General features: G+C 43.7%; 1 protein-coding gene across 3 annotated transcripts in view; it reads left to right on the forward strand.

Annotated features, from left to right (window-relative positions):
* BORCS5 (BLOC-1 related complex subunit 5) overlaps positions 1-19,068 on the forward strand; it is a 103,058-nt gene extending 83,990 nt beyond the window's left edge. For 2 of the 3 annotated variants that reach the window (XM_084507014.1, XM_084507015.1), the window contains exon 5: positions 14,847-19,068. In XM_084507014.1, the coding sequence (XP_084363140.1) occupies positions 14,847-15,077 (231 nt within the window). In that variant the 3' untranslated portion in view covers positions 15,078-19,068. The remainder of the gene's footprint in view (positions 1-14,846) is intronic. The other variant, XM_084507013.1, reaches the window with a different exon arrangement.
* The last annotated feature ends 953 nt before the right edge of the window (positions 19,069-20,021 follow it).

Below are 20,021 nucleotides of genomic sequence, written 5' to 3' on the forward strand. Positions count from 1 at the left end.
TTGGTAAGGAGTAAAAATGAAAGAGAATACGAAGTGTATTGTGAAAAGCAGAACGTGTGCATGAGCTATACAGTAAATTATTTTATTCTTACTTCAGTAGTTAGTATTTCCCTTTTTTCTCTTTAATACGGAAAGTATCAGTGTTTTTATTTCTTCTGATAACAGGCATCTAGTGAACAGTGCTTTTAATTTTCCTACAAAATGTTGGTGTGCTTCAGTCCCTGATTCCTACCATTTGTCTGAGGTCTGTTCAGTTTTCAAACTTTGACTATATTCAGCATAGTAATAGCCCTACTGTATAGTATGCCACAAGCTACAACCAGGACCTATTTAGTTTTTCATTGGTAATATGTTCCAGTGCAAGTACCTTTTGCTCTTTGTGTGTCCAGAAAAAAAGTTTCCTGGTTTCTGGAAAAACTCAGAAGTATTGTTGCAAATTTATTGGTCCTCGATAACTCATAATTCACTGCAGTGGTTTGTAAATCAGCACACAATTTAAATTAAAATGGTGCTTAATTGAAAAGAAACTAATCTAAGGCAAACAAAAACCTGGCATGCCAGTAGTTATTGCAGATCTAAGTAGACCCATCTGTGTGTTTCCTTCCTTTGGGAATCAGAACAGCCTAGAGTTGCTCTCTATCCCACTTCCCAGTTTAGCCAGTTAGCAGTATGTTGGCTGGAGCCTTACTTGTTCCTAAACATGGAACCTGTATGCTGTCCAGGCTGCTTTGAATATTTGTTCTCAAGAAGAAGTGTATTTACCCAAGTACTTTCTTGAGGAAAGAATTGCAAAGACATGGCTGAAAGTAGTTGACTCAACTGCCCATATTCAGCAGTTGCACTTACTTGTACCTTCTGGTTTCAGAAGGGTTTGTTTTTATCACAGTAAGCTTTGTCTTTGTTGCCAAAAAAAATAAAAAATAAAAAAGAACACTTGCATCTTAGGGAAAAATAACTAATATGCATTAAATATTATGCTTCATATTACTTTTTGGCAGCTGACTCGCCATCTGTTGTAATACTGCCTTAATCTCAGCATCACTGAAGGATTCCTTCTATTTTTTTCCCCTTATCAGTTTGAAAAACAACACAAAAGTGATTTGGGATTTATGTATGTGTTAATCCAGGGGTATGGAGCCTGACAAAATTCAACAATTTTTAAGAAAAAAAAAAGCTTGTGTATAGCATTTTCTGGGCAGTGTATCTACTCTTTGGTATTATGTAGGATGCCCATTCCTAGCTTGTTGGATTAATCACAACATTATTGACTTCTGGGCACATACTGTTCAGATGGGTCTGGAAACAGGATTTGGTTTGTCTACTGGTGGAATATATTGCACCAAGTGAGTTTGTTATACATACGCTAAGAAAAACATGTGTTTTCAAAAGATAAGTTTATAAAATACTAAGTTAGAAAAGGCAGTTATAGCTAGTTAGCAGGTAAAACTGATCGTTTCCTCACCTTAGGTGGGGGTTTTACTGCAGTGTGCTCCGTGATGGGGATGAGCTGATTCACCTTCCGTAGGATGTGATACTTCAGGCTAAAAATTACAGGGGTGAACCATGCCTTGTTTTGAAATAAAATACTTTTGGCATTTCTTACTAGACTTCCAATACTGACAAAGGGGAAATGCTACTCAAAGTATCCAGTATACCCATAAAGGCAGATATAGTTCCTAGATAAATTGTGCATACAATCTATTTGAAAGTGGATTGCTAGGAGAGTTCTTTTGCTTTGCCCTAAGACAAAATATTGATGCAGTGTATCTGTAGCTTTTATTGCCATAGGAATGTCAGACTGATAATGATTTTGAAAACAAAACTTGTTACAATACAAAATGAAATTTAAGATATTTCATTCTAAGCTGACAGACACCCACTGAAAAATTAACACATTTTCCAATAATAAACATTCCTTTTACATTCTTAACATATGTGATGGTAGAGTAGTTAAACAACTGGTGTTAGAGCCTAGGCATTAATGACAGTAAGTGGTTTGCCATGGAACAAATTACAGTGTATGTCTTGTTTTATATGTTTAAGTTCCTGTATGGTGATGGCCCTGCATTTTGAACAAATATTCCAGAATGTGCATCAATTAATTTTTTTTCTTTACCAGTTTACTGCAAAAATAATTGTAATGGGCTTCTGTGGGTATGTAGTCATGATGTCCAAAAATCCGTCTGTGAAAATTTGGTAAGAAAATAACTTCTGAAGCCACACATACACCACATCATGTCTCCCAACACATTTCAGCTGCTGAAAATATGGGATAGGAGTTAAATCGTTATTTTGTATAAGCAAAAAATCTAGTGCCTTTGTAAGACCAAGAAGAAGATAAGGACTGTTAAACACAATCATTACATACAAGCACATTTTAGCTTATCCCATATATTTAAGACTCATGAATTGTACTTCAGGCATCCATGTCACCATCTGTGTGAAGTGAATAATACATGCCCAGCAATTTGGGGATTCAGGAATTTTGGTTTATTTTTCGTGAATGCCTTGTGGCTTTTTGACCTTTATGGCAAGAGCATTGTTTCTGTGGCACTGAGCGTTTCTCTTATCTAAGCCACCTGTCATCTCCTGGAAAAATGTGCTGGGGAACGTGGCCTGCAGAGGTCACTGGCATTGTTTTGTGCCACCCTGAGGGAAGCGTGGATCTGCCATGGGCAGGGCCCTTGGCTTTGAACTCTCCCCATTACAGAGGTGAGAGGGATGGCAGGGTTAGGGGGAACTTGTCAAGGTTTGACGTTCCCTAGCGGGAACTAGAGGACAAGCTATGCTGAAGGTGTTGATAAAGGGAAAAGCTCTCTTAAGCGCAGGGAGCAGTCCCACCACCAGCACCAAAGGAGTGCTGGGCCAGTCGCCTTGGCAGGACACTGCCTGGCACATCGCTGCAGCACAGGATCCCGTTAACTGCAGCAGCAACCAGATGGGGACGTGCAATGCACCTTGCGCTTTTTAGCAGAGGTGCCCTCTCTGAGCAAGAAGATGCAGGCTGGGCAGGATTTCTGCAGTGCTCCATCCCAACAGACCCATGTTCCCTCAGAGAATGGACCCAAATACAGGGTCAGTTTTGTGGAGGTGGTGTTTGTTTGTAAAACCTGTTTGCAGTAGGCATGCCTCGAGAATGACACACCTTCTCACTAAACTGAATCGCTCCAACAAAATATGAATGATCTCAGCAAGTCCAAAGCCCTTTTTCAGCTTGAGGCCTCTGCCTCAAGGTCAGTGTGCTCATGTGGATCAGACCACTATTTACCTTTCATCCCATTAAAGGGAAGGGCTCAGAGGACTGAAAGCAAGCCAGTTAAATGAAGCCTGGCAAGAGTGAAAATGGAGATGTGTTTACTCTCGATGCAACATATAAAGACTTTCTAGATGAGGCAGTTTTGACTTTCAAGCAAAATTGAGACTTTTGGTTCACAGATTTAAATTAGCAGTGGCCAAAATCCAGGGAAAAAGTTTGAGAAGTCCTTGGGATATAATGTTCCTGAAGTTTCCTGGTTGAAATGCCACTCGTATTTTCAGGGGATTTAATGCCATACTGCCATGCTTTTTGTAAGAGCTGTGCTAGGGAACATAGTGTTCTGCGAAGAAACCAGTACATTAAATATATTCTTTGGCATCTAGGAATTTTGAGATTGAAGACTGTGGCCATCTATTAGGCTCTTTATTTCTTCCTTCGTCTGTGATGAAGTGTTATTTATAAAGACTGGAATTTTAACTGAACACGCACCATCATGCAGAAATAAATGTGCAGTGTTACACTAGAAACTACCTTCATGTCCTTTAGCTGATCTTGCTTTTCTTTCTCCAGCCTAATGTGCGAGTAACTAGAATTCTCATGTGGTAGGGTGATGTCTTAACCAGCCAGTGTCAGAATGGGAAGCTGCTTTTGAAAAATCTTCACCATTATTATTTTAATAAATGAAATTACTATTTTTCTGCATATGGCCTAGGCAGATGGCCAGTGCTGCATTATACATGAATGCTGTGAAGTGATCCAGCAGTTAATAAGGAGGAAGAAAGATTGTTTGCACTTGTGGTGTTAAAATCTGTTGCATTAACATACATGGCTTCATTTGTTTCACATAAAAGACCAGTCCCTCATTTCCAGAATGTGTGTGAGAAATCAGTTCTATCATGTTCCTTTCTCAAGTACTTTGCTTTCTTATGGCTGTTTGGGAAAAGATCTGAATAGGAATCCTTTCCACCACCTCATTTCCAAGAAAGAGTAGAAAATTCAACTTAATCAAGCATCTTGCAGTCAGAAAGGTTTGCATTACTATAGAACTTCAGTGCTTAAGAGATTGGCGCTGAAGATCAGAAGTCTAGCATGCCAAGCCTCATATTAACACTTTCATATTATTAGTGCATGGAGTGTAGGATTATCAGGTACCTCAAGGAATAGAATTCAGATTCTTCTGACAGCTTGTTTAAACTAGGAAATTTGGTTTCTTATACTAACCTTGTTTCTCCAGATAGAAAAACAAAACAAAACATCGCAGAGCTTCTAAGAGGAATAAGAAGTATTAAAGTCCATTCTGGAGTTAGCAGATTTGATACTGAACTTGTGCATGGAACAGATTTAAGACAGGAGGAATGCGAATCTCTGCCTGGGGTGTATCACACAAGGTATCGCCATGAGAAAAGGGAGTGTATTGATGGGATTGAACAAGGCCATGAGACAATCTCTTCTGACAGTGCAAGGCAGTCATTGTGTTCAAGGAAGGAGAATTCATGAATACAACGTAAGGGCTATAAAGATGCCTGGGGACTGGAGAAGCACTGGGAAGAAACTGTAGAAGCTTTGCTCAGTTGGCCTAGTGAAGTGAAGGCCAGAAGTAGTATGACTTCTCTTTCTAATTAATTTACCACAGGTTGAAGATGCTCTTCTCCCTCGCTGCGGGATACAGGAAAGGTACCTTTATAGGCTTTCATTTTTAATGATTACCTCCTGTTTGAATGTTGAATTGAAATTTTCAGGGTGTCAATTCTACCCTTAGGTGAGAGTTGTGGGTGTTTTTGTTGTTTTTGTTTTGTTTTGAATGTTAGCTAAAAAGCTGTTCAGCAGTTTGACGTTCATTTTAGAGATGTGTTAGCCAGTATTATTTGCAAATATTTGGAGTTGTACTGATGACTTAAAGATGCTGTGTGGTAGACTGGGGGAGCAGGGTTGACCTTGTGTTAGCAGCTCTATAATTAGCATTCTGATAACAATCAGATGTGATCTGCAGAGATGACTTCATGTTGAAAATATTACACAGTTTTAGTGCAAGTAATCTGCCCATCTTGCTTTATATGCAGGGTGGGATTTCCTTAGTGCTTGTTTGCCATTGGGGCATGAATGTTTCTGTATGAGAACACTATTAACTATTATTTCAACACTGCTCTAGAGATAAGGAACAGCATTTATTAGCAATTAATTCTCATGGGTGTTGTGCTTGACTGGATGTGTCATCTACTTCTGGGAGTCTGTGTGAAATGCTGAATTATAGTATAGTAGGATACCCTGTAATCAAGTGTATTGAATTATGCCAAACTGGCATAGTGGACAAGAACTGAGGTTTGTATACCAAAGAAGTGATCTATTTGTGGAGCAATTGCCACTACTAGCAAATTATCCCAAAAAATAAAATTCCAAATCAGATGAATTTCAGTTGAATTTCAGCTCAGGTATTTGTACAACAAATCAGCATAGCAGCAGTACCTGACAAGGAATTCTACAGCTTTGAAGGTCAGGATGGATTCTTGGGTCATAACCTTTTCTTTCGCTTAATGCAGTCCATAGAATTTAATTTTTGATTATGCCTCAGGCAAGCAACATGTGAACTGGAGATGAAACTTTTCAACTAAAAGTTCTCCCATCCTGTAAATTTTCAAATGCCTTCTCACTTTTGATTGATTTGTTCTAGAGATTATCTGTAGACATGAACAAGGAGAAATACTTAGCCTTTCGTGAAACTTGAGGCCTAATACAATAAAAATGGATACTCTGAACGGATTCCAGTTACCACTGAACAATTGTTGAACTTTTGTCTGAACCCTTGATCGTTTGGGATGGTATATAGTCATTATGTTTTGAACACTAGTTTATGGCCTCAGCAGAGCTTGTTGTGGACATAACTCACAGTGCTCAAGAGTTGCTTGAGGCTTTTCTGAAGCCAAGGACTTACTGCCAAATGCTGTGACCTCCAGAAAAGTGCTGCGATGCCTGTGCTTTAGCACTGGGGAAATATGATGGAGTCAGTCTTAAAAGTAACTCTTCTTGGAATGAATGAGTAGATATTCCCCTTCTCAGCATCACTGGGGTGGTACTTGCTCATTTTATGTTCAGTTTGAACATGAAAGACCTGATGTAGAGCTTCAAACACATCTTTCAAAAATCTTTCAGATTCTCAATGCCTAACGCTGTTAAAGCTGACAGACGTTTGAGTTTTCCCAGTGAGAAGGAGTTGATTTGGACATTTCATGTGAGAGCTGTGGCTTTCAGGAGAGGAGCAAAAGCTTCATCTGGAGTGTCAGATGTCCAGAAATCCCTGATACCTGACTGCTGGGCTTGTGCCCCTGCATATCTCACGCTTCACCCTTCTTGCATGTATAGAGGCCATCTGCACAGCACATGGGAGGTAGGTCTGATGCTACCAGATGCGTTGCCTTTCTGTGCACGTGCAGCACGGTGCTTGAACCCATCTTTGTCTTCAGGAGAGAGGCCTATATAATCTCTTTACCACTTCACAAGCTGCAGAAAATGGTTAAAACTCAGCTCCAGTGCATTCTCTGAGAACAGAACTGAGAGCTTTTTCTTATCTTTTTCTAGAGGAGGACACTACTTGTCTGCTAGCGTGGAATTTAATGCTGACTAAAGCAAAGTGAGGTGCTAGCAAAGGCTAGCACCACCTTTTGGAAAATTTGTAAAGACCTTCTAAGTACATACAGAAGAAGAAGAGCTACAGCTATCGGGTCCCAAGTGCGAAGCTGTGAATAATACCATTAGGTCAGATGGCTTACAAATTTAATAATGTCAACTGTACTTCAGATGGCACTTTTTTACTCTACAATGACAACAGTTGTGTTTTTGGAGAAACATCTAATTAATGATACTGGCGTTCTTTCAAATCAAAGCTTATTCTTGATAGGAAAAAGAACTTGCTTAAAACTAATCATTCTGACATGTTGAAAATACAGAACTGAGATTTATAATAAAATAAAACCATAAGGGTAAATAACATTTGCAAGCACTATTGTCCTTATAATATTCAAGCTCTGGCAATCTCTTGGGTGAGTAATATGGCAGCAGTATAACATGAGTAAATGAGGGAACTGAAGGCCATGTTTTGTAGCAGAATTATTAAGCTGCCTGAAATAAGAGTTTTGCAAATTATCATTTAAGCAACAAATCAGTCTGTAACATATATTTTTCTTCCTGCAGGAACAGCTAATTAAAGACAGGCTACAATGTTCCAATTCCTTTCTGTGGAGTTGTGCTCCACAAAACAGGTTTTGTGAGGACATCGAACACAGAAGTTCTTTTATCTTATATATTGTCTGGGTGGGTTTTTTGTTTGTTTTTTTCTTTGCCATTTAGGAGAGGTATGGGATCATTTCTAACATTATTGAACATACCATTTCAGTCTTGATAAAATTCTAGCTTAGGGAGTTCCAATTTCATCAAAACTTTTTTTTTTCTCTTTAAGATCAGAACCACCCCCCTTTAATTTCCACGTAGGAATAAATGAGCAGTAGTGCAGATCCTGAATTCCTCAGAACTGTGTTTTTGCGTGTCCTTTTAATGAGCAACCTTATGTAGGTTTAAGGTAGCACTGCCAGGAAGTGATGCATCTTTGTGTATGACTTATTTTTCAGAGATGATATTTTAGATGAACGTAGATTATTCTGTGAAAGCAGCAATCGAAATCTCTTAAAAAAAAGAAAAAAGAAAAAGCGTTCTTACTTGTTAAAGTCTACAAGTTAAAAATTACCATAACCTTTCAGAAAACATATTGATGAAATCAACATGTTTTGTTTTTGTTTTTTTTTCCCCCACAAGAATTATGTATTTAAAAGCATCAGTCGCTCTGGAATCCCTCTCTGCTAGGTCTTCCCACCACCATGAAGAGTGCAAAAGGGCTGTAAATGTCAGGGAGGTGCTGGTGACAGAACCTGTATTGTGCTACCAGCAGCCTACTCTTCTTGCATCTCCAGTCACATCTGAATTTAGAGGACTATCACTGAAATATATTTCCTTCATTTTTATGGACTATTTTGTCTTCATGAGTCTGTTTCTTCCATTAGGTTAGAGTTTCCCTCATCACAGACCAAGCTGTTACTCAAGAAGAGTAAATAAAAGGGTATTGAGATGATACTTGGCATCTGCATTGTTTTCAGCTGGCAGTGACATGCTTAGCCACCAGTGTGAGAAGGAACACCACGGGCATATAGCAGTGGTGGAGAATAGCCACAGAGAGAGATAAGTAAAACCCCCTCCTCTCCTCAGCTCTACTGGAAGGGTGCCTGTCTGAAGACATGGAAGAGCTGATGACTCTGCTCGTGAGACTGAAGAGTCGGTTCAGCAAGTTGATTTGACACAAAACCAAACCACTGGAGAAAAGAGAGCCCGGAATGATCAAACTTCTCCTGTTTTCCCCCTTCTCCCTTCAGGCTTACTTGCAGAACTGGGCCTCATTAATGGTGATACAGCTCCTGTGAAGGAGGGGGTGGGACTGGTGCTTTGCAGCCTGAGGCTGTGCTGGATTTTGTTTAATGAGAAATTGTGCCCGGAGTTTAACTTGCTTATGTTTTTGTTTAGCTCTTTTGAGAGAGAAGGATCATAAGTTATAAGGTGTTGAGGGGATGAGTCCCGCAGAAGGGGACTGTGATATGAGACGTATCCAAGCTGGGGAGTTGGGTATAGCATCTGCAGCACCCAGATGGCTGCCGGGTGTCGTTTGCTGTCTGCTCCCTCTGTGAATGGGCCCTGCTTTTCTAATGTGCTTGGAAGCTTCCTTGCTCATTACTGCTGGGCGAGAGGTAGGTATTGTTTTGGTCGTAGCTTTAGGACTTTTTTTTAGCAACGGTTAGTGATAGCAGTCATAACTTCAGTTTGGGGGCCTGCCAGTTGGCAGGGGGATGCTGGTCGCTCTAAAGCAGAGGCAGCTTGAGTTGAAGCTGCCAGGGAGCTGCGGGCTGACCTCTGCAGGGGCAGTGACGCGGGGCAGTGACAAACGTATCCTGTCCAATAACGCAATATGCAGGAAAAGGCCTACATAATAAAGGTGGAAAAGCTAATTTCCAGAATGAACCTTCTGATTCTTTTGAATTCTGAATTCTTTTCAATTCTTGGAGGCAACCCAAGGCCTCCCAGAATAGTTAGATCTTGCTGTCATAGGTGCAGCTGGATGCTAACATGTAGCGACAGTAGCTCTAAGGGACCACGTATGGATTTATTGTAGAAGATCTTTTGAAGGAAGTGGATTTTTGTGGCTGTGCTGGTTGGGTCCTGGTGTATTTGTCAATGTTTCCAAAACTTGGTGTTAGCACCAATTAAAATGGTTGCTCTTCATCCTCTAACTTGACTGTGATCCCTGCAGTGCTCCCACTGAGTAACTCCTTAGCAGTTGTTTACAGCAGTGACAAATTACAAAGGAAACAAAAGGAACATTTTGGTATAGGATTAGGTAATCCTTGCATGTGGCAAGTAAAAGTTAAACACAAATTATAGTTGTTTACCTGGCTGTGAAGCAGAGGAACTCATGAGAACTACTTGTGACTGATGCTGAAGGGAAGGTTGTGGGATCCTTGGCTGGGAGTGTCTATTTTCTGCCCTGGCAAAGATACTGCCCACTAAGTTTATTGCTTACCAGTGTGTGGGATAAGTGGGAGAAACGGAGGATGTTCCCGTCATCAGGAAGTCATCACAATCTATTGTGCTAACTTTGCGTGACATTATCAAAGAGAAAGGTGGGGTGGGGTGAGGGGAAGCCATTCATTGAGCCCATTTGTTTTCAGCCAGTACAGAAAGAGGAGCTGTCTCCAGGTTTAAGTGCACAGATTGAGAAGTATTTTCACACCAGCACATCATGACTAATACTCCATGCAGTCATGCTCCTGCCTGTCACTTTCAGATGTGGTTGCTGCAGGAAGGAGTTCGTTTAAACCCAGCCAGGCACCTGACAGTGTGTGAGGGGAAAGGCTATTTGTGTTATGAGCATTGTTCTAGCAAATGAACTTTCTGGAATAAGGATTGCGCCCTAATTGCTGTGTTTTTTTGAGTGGCAGCCATAGGGGATGGGAGCTATCAGCAAATTATTAAGACAGAGGAACACAGTACAAATGGAAGTGTAGGTGAGCTCTTGAAGTCTGTTACTGAGTGGAGATGGAGAGAGCAAAACATCTTTTTGCCTTACAGGCATTTTGAGGAGGGAATGGTGAAGCTGGGAATGTCAGGGCATCCTCTTATGATCAGTGTTTTTTTCTCAGTGGTGTCAGCAATGCCAGTGCCTCTCTAGAAGCTCAATTCCAAGTTCAAGGAACCTGTGTTTGTGCTTGCAAGTACCACTTATATTGGTGAACCTGAGGAAAATGTGTCTAGCTGGAACTTTAAATTCTTGAAACAAATTATGGAACTAACAAGAGGTGGCCACTGTTTCCCAAATCTCAGGATACTTGCACGTCCATGGCAGAGGTAATAAAAACCATGCTAGGTGTACATAGGGCATTGGTTTGTTTTCAGCATGGTCTCTTGAAAAGAGTTGGGCAGTGTCCAGTACTGACCTCAGTCTTTTATGGGCTGAATTAATGTCTTTATTCTGCTCAGCAGTGTGGGCCAAGAAGAATTCTAAAATAAATGCAAGAATTTGTGGTGTGCAAGTTGTCTGAAAGTACCCTCAATTGTTTTTGTGTTTCATCAGTATGTTACAAACAGGGCTGTGTAATGCGGTCTCCCGAGGCCTCACTGGTTGAGAATGTGAATGGCGTAGTGGGAGCGACTGCGGTGGAGGCCGCTTAATGGGGTAATATCCATCCTGCAGTGGTGTTGGAAGTAATTATAAATCTGGTTTTGTTTGAAGAAAGAGCCCAGCAGATGTCATTTCAAGTTTAAAATGTGAGGCTTAGGCATAAATTACTGCCTCACTGCTAGTGGTCCATGGAAGAGTCAAGGGCTTAGGATTTGGGTCTGGTAACTTCTAGTGCAGGGAGTCACTGGCTGTACAAAGAAAGTACATCATGCCAGGTGCTGAGTTTTAACTAGTCCTTTTTGGTGACGCTGTACTCCTCACAGAAAATTTGACAAACTTCTTCTATCTTTTTCAGTGTTGGAGGGGGAAAAAAAAACTTGTCTTCTATTCTGGGGTTGACAAGTCCAAGGTTTGCTGCTTTACAGGAGGAATTATTTTTGGACAGAAGTGGAAAGTGCAGTGGGAGCTCTCACCCCTCTCCTGAGAACATGCTTTTTTCCCTGTAGCCAGGCTGGGCATAGTCTCTCACTTTGAGGATTAGGACTGAGACCTCATCTACTAAACTCTGCCCTTCTGTGTTTGTTCCCTTGCATTTTCATACACTTCAGGTCCAGTCTTTTTTGTGACCATGTTGCCCTGGTGTGGCAGGAAGCTGAAAGCAAGCAGAGTGGAAGCAGTGGCTCAGGTGAACACTTGCAGGTGGCTCTAGGGCAGTAGAAAAGCTGCTGGCTCTGAAGCATCTTGCTGGGCTTCCTGGAGAAGCATCTTGCTGGGCCTAGGATGGGCAACAAACTGGGATCTGAGTGTTTACCTGGAGGAACTGCGGCAGGGCCTCATGTGTGGGCAGCAGGAGTTGGTGGGATCTGCTTGGAAAAGGACACGTAGTTCGTCTTGCCCTTGGGGACATCTTAAAAACATGGACTGCCTCGGCAACAGACTCCTGCCTCAGCTCCCTTTCTTCAGATACTCTTTATTGCTACTGTATGGAATTACATAGGTGAGAACCAAGCAGATTCTTATGTGCATTCACTGTTCATTGCAGATTCCCAAAGGCCAGTTTTTAGTCTCTGTGGTGGGTAAATATGGTTGGCGCTCCAAGCACTGCAGCTCCCGGCCCAGGCTGAGCCTCAGAGAAGCAGGACTGCGTGCCAGGAGAGGTAAAAGCACAAGGTTTGGCACTGCTGGGAGCTCGCTTCAAGGGGGGAGGAGGCAGGAAGGATGTAAGTGTGTATTTAGGCCTGCCACAAGGAAAGCTGCAAAGAGGCATTGGCATTTATGTGCAGGAGTTAAAACAACTTTTTTTTTTCTTTTTCCTATTTAAAAAGACCAAGTTCAGCCCAAGTAAAAATTGGCCTTTCCTCACAATTACTCAACTTCAGTCCCTCGTGTAGTGTCGCTGGCTGTGCAGTTGCCACGGCCTCCCACAGCAGACAAACTTTAATGCTAGGCATAGGGAAGCCATAGGAAATGCTCACTTCCACCCTTTCTCTTTTTTGTGAGGCAGCTTTTTTATAGCCATTGTGAACATGTCCAAAAGTAGCAAAGAGCCTGGAAGGCCGCTCCACGTTTCTTCTTCCTTTTGCTGGTCACCTTCCCCGTTTTCCTCTGTAGCTGGACATTGCTGGTGTTTACACGAGGAGCCTAAAAGTCAACAGATGAAAATTGCTGGAATTGAGAGAAAGGGGGACTTTGTTGTTCCAGAGCTTGCTAGGTGCAGGCTTTGCCTCTTGCCCAGACCTGTGAGGCTCAGCGAAGAACCTGCCTGCGGAGGAAAACCTTGAAAACGAAGGAGGTTTCTGCCCCCGTTCCCGTGCTGCTCCATTTAATGAGGTGTGCTGACTTCTGACAGGGTGCCAGCTGGCTGCCCCTCCACACCACTGTCTCTCATTAGGTGGGACGTTTTTAGGCACTGGATTGAATTCACTTCCGTCCCGTGCAGACCTGGTGGTGGTCTGCTTTTACACACTCCAATTTACAGAGCTAGCGCCAAGCTACTAAATTATTAAGCTTGGGTTTTAATTGAAACCCCTATGTAGACTTAAATTGTTTCCACTCTATTTGGAGTTTCCTTCTCTGCTGGCTTTTATTTTGTCCCATACGTGAAAGTGTGGAGGGAGGAACTCACAGGAAGGCACAGAGGCAAGGGAAGAATTCAGCCTGTGAACATGAGAAAGTACAGAAGAAATAAAAGGCTAATCGGTACTATATCCAGCTCTGATGGAGGTGATAGAAAAAAAAAGCTTCCTAATCCCCTTGACAGTTTAGCGGAAAGCTGTGTGTTTTTAATGCTGTTTGTAACTTAGGTTTCTCAATGCAGCATTTTCTTGCCTCACTATTTTTGTCTTAGCCCCTTCCCCAGGGCTTGACAGGGATGTTTGTCAGCAAACACAGCTCCCTCCAGACAGCAGTGCTCATCCCCAGGGCTCCCCTCCACCCTGGGAGTTCCCCCTCCAGGTTTGCACCACCTCCCCCAAATCCTTCCCTCATTGCAGACTCTCCCCTGCGTCCCCAAATCACTGCACACTAGATGAGGATTACACTCGCTGGTTAAATGCTGCATAAGTCAGATCTGATCAGCAGCGGTTTGGTTTTTAGTGCTGCACGGGTGCATTTGTGCCTGTGGTGAGAGCATGGGCTGACTCTGTTCCTCAGGTCAGATGTGGTCTTGGTTGAAACTGTGCTTCCTGGCAGCCACGGAGTCCTCCGCACCAATTCCACCATGAGCAGCGACTTTGTTTCTTGGGGGTAACAGAAGAGTCTGGAAAGCTGGTGGTGACAGGAGGCAGAGGGCTAGCGCTAGTCAGCATGTGCGCGCCCTTCCTCTTTGCTGGGCAGCCACCATGGGTGTGTACCGAGTCCTGAGTGAGGGGAAATGTTGTGGCTCCCAGCTGAGTGCCCACAACTCGGCAGTGCTGGCTGGAGGAGGCAGCATGGTGAGTGGATTTGTCGAGCGCAGCTACAGCAAGCTTAAGCAACCGAGTTGTAGGTGTGTTTTTTGAGGGTTTGGAATAGATCTGTTGTTTACCTCTTCGTATGAGAGGTTTTTATGTGGCATATCTCACAAAGAGTACAACAGCTTAAACAATCTGAGTTGTGTGCGTGTGGTTCTAGCAACTGGATCCTCCTCGTAGCTGAGAAGGATTTAAGGCTGAAGGGAAAGTGAGGCTGTGAATCACAGAAGCTACCTTCGTAACTCAATGGCAGGAATAGCAGTGCAGTTCCTGTAATTGTAATAACACTCTAGCTGTGTTTTGGTACTTACCGTGTTTAATTGCATGACTGATTTACCTAATGTCTCTCCTGGGGTCATTCATAACACTTTTATTTTTAGGATTCGGGGAAATTAGGGACACTAGTAATCCATTGTGGTTCTTTCTCAAGGCAGGAGTTTTCCAGATGATGATGGCAATAACAGCAGTGGCTCGGTCGCAGAGTAACCTGGCTAAGCCAATGAAATTAGCACTGGCAAGTAATGGAGAGCTGAATGCTTGAAAATTAACAGTCTCTACTGAAAACATGCGGGTGTAGGCAGAGGCCACATTTTCCCTCATTTTGGATAACTTGCATGATGTGCTATGGTTTATGGGGAAATCCTTGGCAGTACCCGTTGGCTTTCAACCCTGTAAATAAAGAACTTTTGGATCAAATGCTCAGTGTATAGGTGGTCATATGTCCTCCTCCATGGTATACAGCTATGATTTATCCCATTTCATGACAAACGGGCTGTGCACCAACAGAGGAGATCTTTCGTACCTGGCTGGTAGCTCCAGCGAGGCATCTAACATGCTTCGTGGATGCTTTTAGGAAAGACAGCATGCTGAAAGGCCTGTGGTAACACTTGGCTTAATGCTTCTCTCTCTGCTTGTTGTTTTTAAACAGATGGACCTCTCTGTGGAAACTCTTTATAGCTTCATGCAGGAGCGCCAGAAGAAGTATGCCAAATATGCAGAGCAGATCCAGAAGGTCAACGAGATGTCTGCCATCCTCCGCCGTATACAGATGGGCATCGACCAGACAATTCCACTGATGGAGAGGCTGAACAGCATGCTGCCGGAGAGCGAGAGGCTGGAGCCCTTCAGCATGAAACCTGACCGGGAGCTGAAGTCGTAGCTGATGCTGCAGGCTTCCCCTCCTCACCTTCCACACTCGAGCGATCAGCGCAGACATGCTTCCAACACACCAGCCTGGCAGGTTTTTGAAGCAGACGGCCGTGCTGCCTGACTTTCTGCCAGGGCATTGGAGGAAGAGCAGCGTCAGCTGCTGGAACTGTGCAGCCAGGAATCTAGGAGCTCCCTGGTCTCGTTTGGAGAAGAAAAATAACCGTTCTTTCATCTCCCTCGTCTTGCCCTGCTCTCTCCTGCACCCCTACTACCACCCGTGCTGAGACATTTGTTTCGTTGCTGTAACTAGATTTGGGTTTACAGAAGAGGAGTTCTTTCATCTGTTCTTTTTACTTCCAAAATTCAAAGGGATATGGGGTGTGACAAACCCTCTAACACGCTTTCTGTGCCACTGGGGTTTAGACAATTAGATGGCTGGCAGGTATTTCTGAGATCCCCTGGCCTTGGAAATATATATGTTTTATAGATGAAAGTGTGGGAGCCAGGAACTGGTTTATTAAAATCTGCCTATTATCATAATTAACATGGTTTGCATGGCAGGGTTTTGGCATGTCTATCCTTGAGGCTCCTGTTTTTATGGGCTCGCTAATTTATGAGGCTGTAAAGGAATAACTGTTCCAGATATGTATGTCTGTTATTCTTAAACAAGCCTTAATGTTCCTCTCTCCTTGCCCTGGCAAACCCCCATGCCCTAGCTGGTGGCAGTTCATGTCCCTGACTTTGCATGGTGATTCTGATGGATGCCGGCACCTACCTGTTCACTTTGCATCCCAAAGGTGGGCATGAGGGATCTTTTTTTTTTTTTTTTTTTTTTTTTTTTTTTTTAATTGCAGATGTCTTGGTGCTCTTTATATCAAAGGGATGCAGTTGTTTCTTTATCTTCAAGTGTATGGAAGACTTGAAAAGTCCTTTGGGCTCTCTGCGTTGGCTTAGCTGCTGTCATGCTGAGAGCTCGCATGAGCACAGTGTTTTATGACTGAAACCACACAGCCCTTTGGGATTGTGCTCCGCAAACTGCTCCAAAGGCAACAGGATGTTCTTGCGTTATTGCAAGCCGAGAGCCCGGCTGGACGGCAGGCTGCGTGTTCACGTGGCCCGGGCACTGGGCTGGGGCTTAGGAGGCTGCTTGGTTGCCAGGTCTGCCACCGGACTGCTGGCTGGCTGCAGGCACCACTCTGAGCTTCGGTTTCTCTCTGTATAAAAGGGGGATGTTTTACACACTGCCATGAAATACTTACAGATCCAGACATGGTGTTTGAACAGCCCGTGTTGCTGTTGCGTGGCAGCTCTCGTCCCAGCAGAAAGAGCATGAAACCAAAAGCGATGATCCCTGGGCTTGCTGGGTCAGGGCTAGGTTCGTGTTTGTTACGTACATCCCAGAACGCTGATGCTGGCGAGGAGGCTGGAGCATACCTGTGAACCCGAGTGGTGGTTGTACTTCAGGAGCACACTCCCTGTGGTGAGGACAGCTATCTGACAACCCACCTGCCAGTTCAGCAGCAGGAGGCTAGGTGACTTGCCAAAGCCAGCTTGCTAGAATACCTCTTAGTATTTGAGAGTACTTAATTAGCAAGAGATTGTCTCTAAGCATTTGGGAATAAGAGCATCATAAGAGCATCTTTTCTTTTTCTTTTTCTTTTCTTTTTTTTTTTTTTTTTTTTTTTAATACAGTATTAATGGCTGCCTGGTAGAAGGAAGCAACAAGCTGTTATTTTTCGTTGCATAACCAAAGGCCATGGAGTGAATCTGTGTAATGCATACTGCAGCCAGCTTGGATCTGTGTTTGAAAGGTAGCAGTGACAGGGTTCTAAGGCCAGTGAGCATTGTCTGAGAACAGAGTCCTGTAGCAAGGAAGCCCTCTGGAATGGTACCCTGGGAAGAGCAATTGACTACTTCAGACATGGCAAAGAACAGAGCAGGACATTTTCTAGGAAAGGCAGCAGAGTGAGCCTACTTCATTACCTCTTACACCCCAGATCTGGTTCATTCGTGTGTACGTGTAGGTGTGTGCTCTTGCACAGGATATAACATTGTGCACATAAGACTCCCACCCATGCTCATGCCTCTTGCGGTATTTTTTATACTTGGTTTGTAAAAAGTTTTGATGCATACATGAGACAGAGCAACCCGCAAAAACCCGCTTTCCATGACTATGACATGAGGATTCTTACTGTCTGTCATGAAATAGTTCTCTGCCTCCGGCCATCAGACACGCTGCAATATTCAGCAACTTTAAATAGATGCTGCAGGCATTTTTGTTCTCTCCCAGATCACGCTGTCTGGAAGTTCAGAATGCGCAACATTCAGCTGCCTGTCTCTGTCAAATGCAATAATAGGTATACCACACCCTGGGGTGCTGGAAGCTCAGACCAGTGGGAAGATCCCGATACTGGATCTCCAAGCAGGGGCTAGACTGTAGATGCTCTCTCCTGTAAAGCTCTAGACATTTGTCCTCACACTATTAAGTACCAGATCAAAGCATTGTCCTTGCAGTGCTAATGAGGGCAGGCAAGTAGTACACCTATCTGAAACCTGTGAGAGCATGGGCTGCAGGTCAGTTTCTTCGTTATTTGCTATAAAACACCTAGGTATTGGGCTGATAATGGGAGATACTGACTTTTAAGCTTCTGGATATGCTGCTGGGACTCCCAGCTAGAGCTTTCTGAGCAGAAAGAGTAAGTTGCAAAAGATGTAATAGCTTAAACAGAAAGAAGTCAGAGCTGAAATGTGAAGGCCAACCTCTTCCAAAGAACCCAGGTCGATTCCTTCCGTTCAACAGGTGATAGTCTCATATGTGTACCGTAAAGTACCGTACACTCTCTAACTGTTCTCAAATGATGGGTTATAGTTTTATTTAAAACATTGTCACTAGCTCTGTTTACTGTAAGTCTTTGGACCTCTTTCCAAGAAGTCATTTCCTGCCGCATGGTCTTGAGCTGCTGTTTCTGTTGCTTGTCTGCTCCTCACTTGTTTTCCTCTGCATCCTGCTTTGAGATTCATCTTGAAGGCAGGTGATGCTCAAGATGAGACCGATGCTTTGTTTCCTTACACACTGTTCAGCTGGAGATTTAAGATGCAATTGGAATTGCCTTTCTATTTAGGAGTTCCCTTTTCCAAGCCAAACACCGTTGGAGAAGGCCTCAGGTCTTCCTCATGAATGTACCACCTATTACTTTTGCCATGAAGGATAGATTGTCAATACTATGAAGAGAGTGATCTGGAATGGTCCATGGGAAAGAACCACTTCTGCCCATTTCTGGTCTTTGATGTGAAATGAAGCTGATGTGTGATGTGGGGTGCAGACTAAGCTTCCTGATACAAAACCTCCTGAAAAGCTGGAGAACAAAGTGAGACCCTGGGGCTTTGGTTCCCTGGGGGCTGGAGCCGCTCCAGTCCTTCCCCTGGTTCTGCTGTTGTCACCTCCCCCTTTGCTGCCTCTGGTGCTTGTGACACCTCATGCTGGGCCAGTGGACTACACTGGCCAAAGAGGTTCGCTTTGTTATTTTTATTGTTTTTGTAATTTAATGGATTGACAGGGTGCTAAAGTGCCAACCTATCTGCAGGTCAGTTTCTGTGAAGATCCATTGAAGGGGACAGAAAAGGTTTTTTTGTTTTGTTTTGTTTAAAATATATGTATTTTAAATTAAATGTATTTAAATATATTTAAATATTAAAAAAAAATACTTCCCCTCCTCTAAGCTTTTACATAGAAAGAGTAGAAATGCATTTTCACAGGCCCACTTACAGCATGAACCAGCCCCTGGTTCTGTATCAGACTGCATTCCAGCAGTTTCCATGAGGTACTGTTGTAACTTCTCTCCAATTCCCAAGCTGCCAGTGTATTTTGATTACAAGCCTTGTGGTGAGTGCTCCTCGGTTTATGGGTTATTATCCTGTTTGCAGACTTGCTCTACTTCCAGCTGTGTGTGTGCTGTATGTTCCACAGCTCCATCATTAAAATGTTTGGTATTGCTCTTTTCCCAGAGTGTTGTTTCTCTGGACGCCTTGCTTATTCTTCATTTACACCACTTCTTGCTGTGATGGCTGCAGACACTTCTGTGTGTGAGGTTATATACCGGTTTTAATGCTTCATACGTGGTTGCATTGAAGCCCCCTTGGTGCCCTGGAGATGGCCTGCTTCAGCTGTGCTGGGGCAGCCACCTTTGTGACCGTAAGAAAACGTGTGTCCTGCAATGAAAAAATGATTGTTTTTTTTTTGGACACTGTCCCGATCTGGGTTGGTACTGATGTCCAGCTGACATAAACAATGTGTGCAGTGGTGCCTGTGACTTGTCAGCAGTGGGGTGGGACTGGGACTGCACTGGCTGCTGCTGCTTGTGTGTGTGCAGCCTCACGGTGGGGACGAGGTGGGTGACCCACTGGCCCTGGCACTTGGGCGAGGCTGCAGCTTCCCTGCTGAACGCGCCTGTGGCGCCTGGGGGGTCAGGCTGAGCTCCTTGCTGTGGCAGCTGAAGGGCTGGCAAACCAGGCGAGTCTCTGTCCTGCTGTAGGGCAGCACCGCGGCCTTGGGAAGTGAGGATCACGATAGCTTTTGTCAGAACCTGACTCCTGGTCAGGCACGCAAGTGGCTGCTCACACAGACACGGGCCTGAGAGAAACCGTCCTGGGGCTTGCAACTGCTGCCTAGCCAAGGGGCTTCCCTGCCCCGCTACAAGCAAGGGATGGGATGGGATGGGATGAGCTGACTGCTGCTGGGGCACAGAAGCCTGGCTTTGAGAACGTCACTTCCTGCAGGGAACAGGTTACTCCAATAAACTTAAAATCAGTTGTTTAGAGGGGAATTAGTGAGTTAGGAATTAGTACCTGCAGCAGACTGCACTTCTCCTGGCACTGAGAAAGCGCTGAGCTGACAGCCTCTTCCCTCCTGCACCTGGGGTGCTCGGTAAAAGATGCTCCCCTCACTTTTCTGTTT

This window comes from Aythya ferina (assembly GCF_964211825.1).
Source record: "Aythya ferina genome assembly, chromosome: 1".
Lineage (NCBI taxonomy): Eukaryota > Metazoa > Chordata > Aves > Anseriformes > Anatidae > Aythya > Aythya ferina.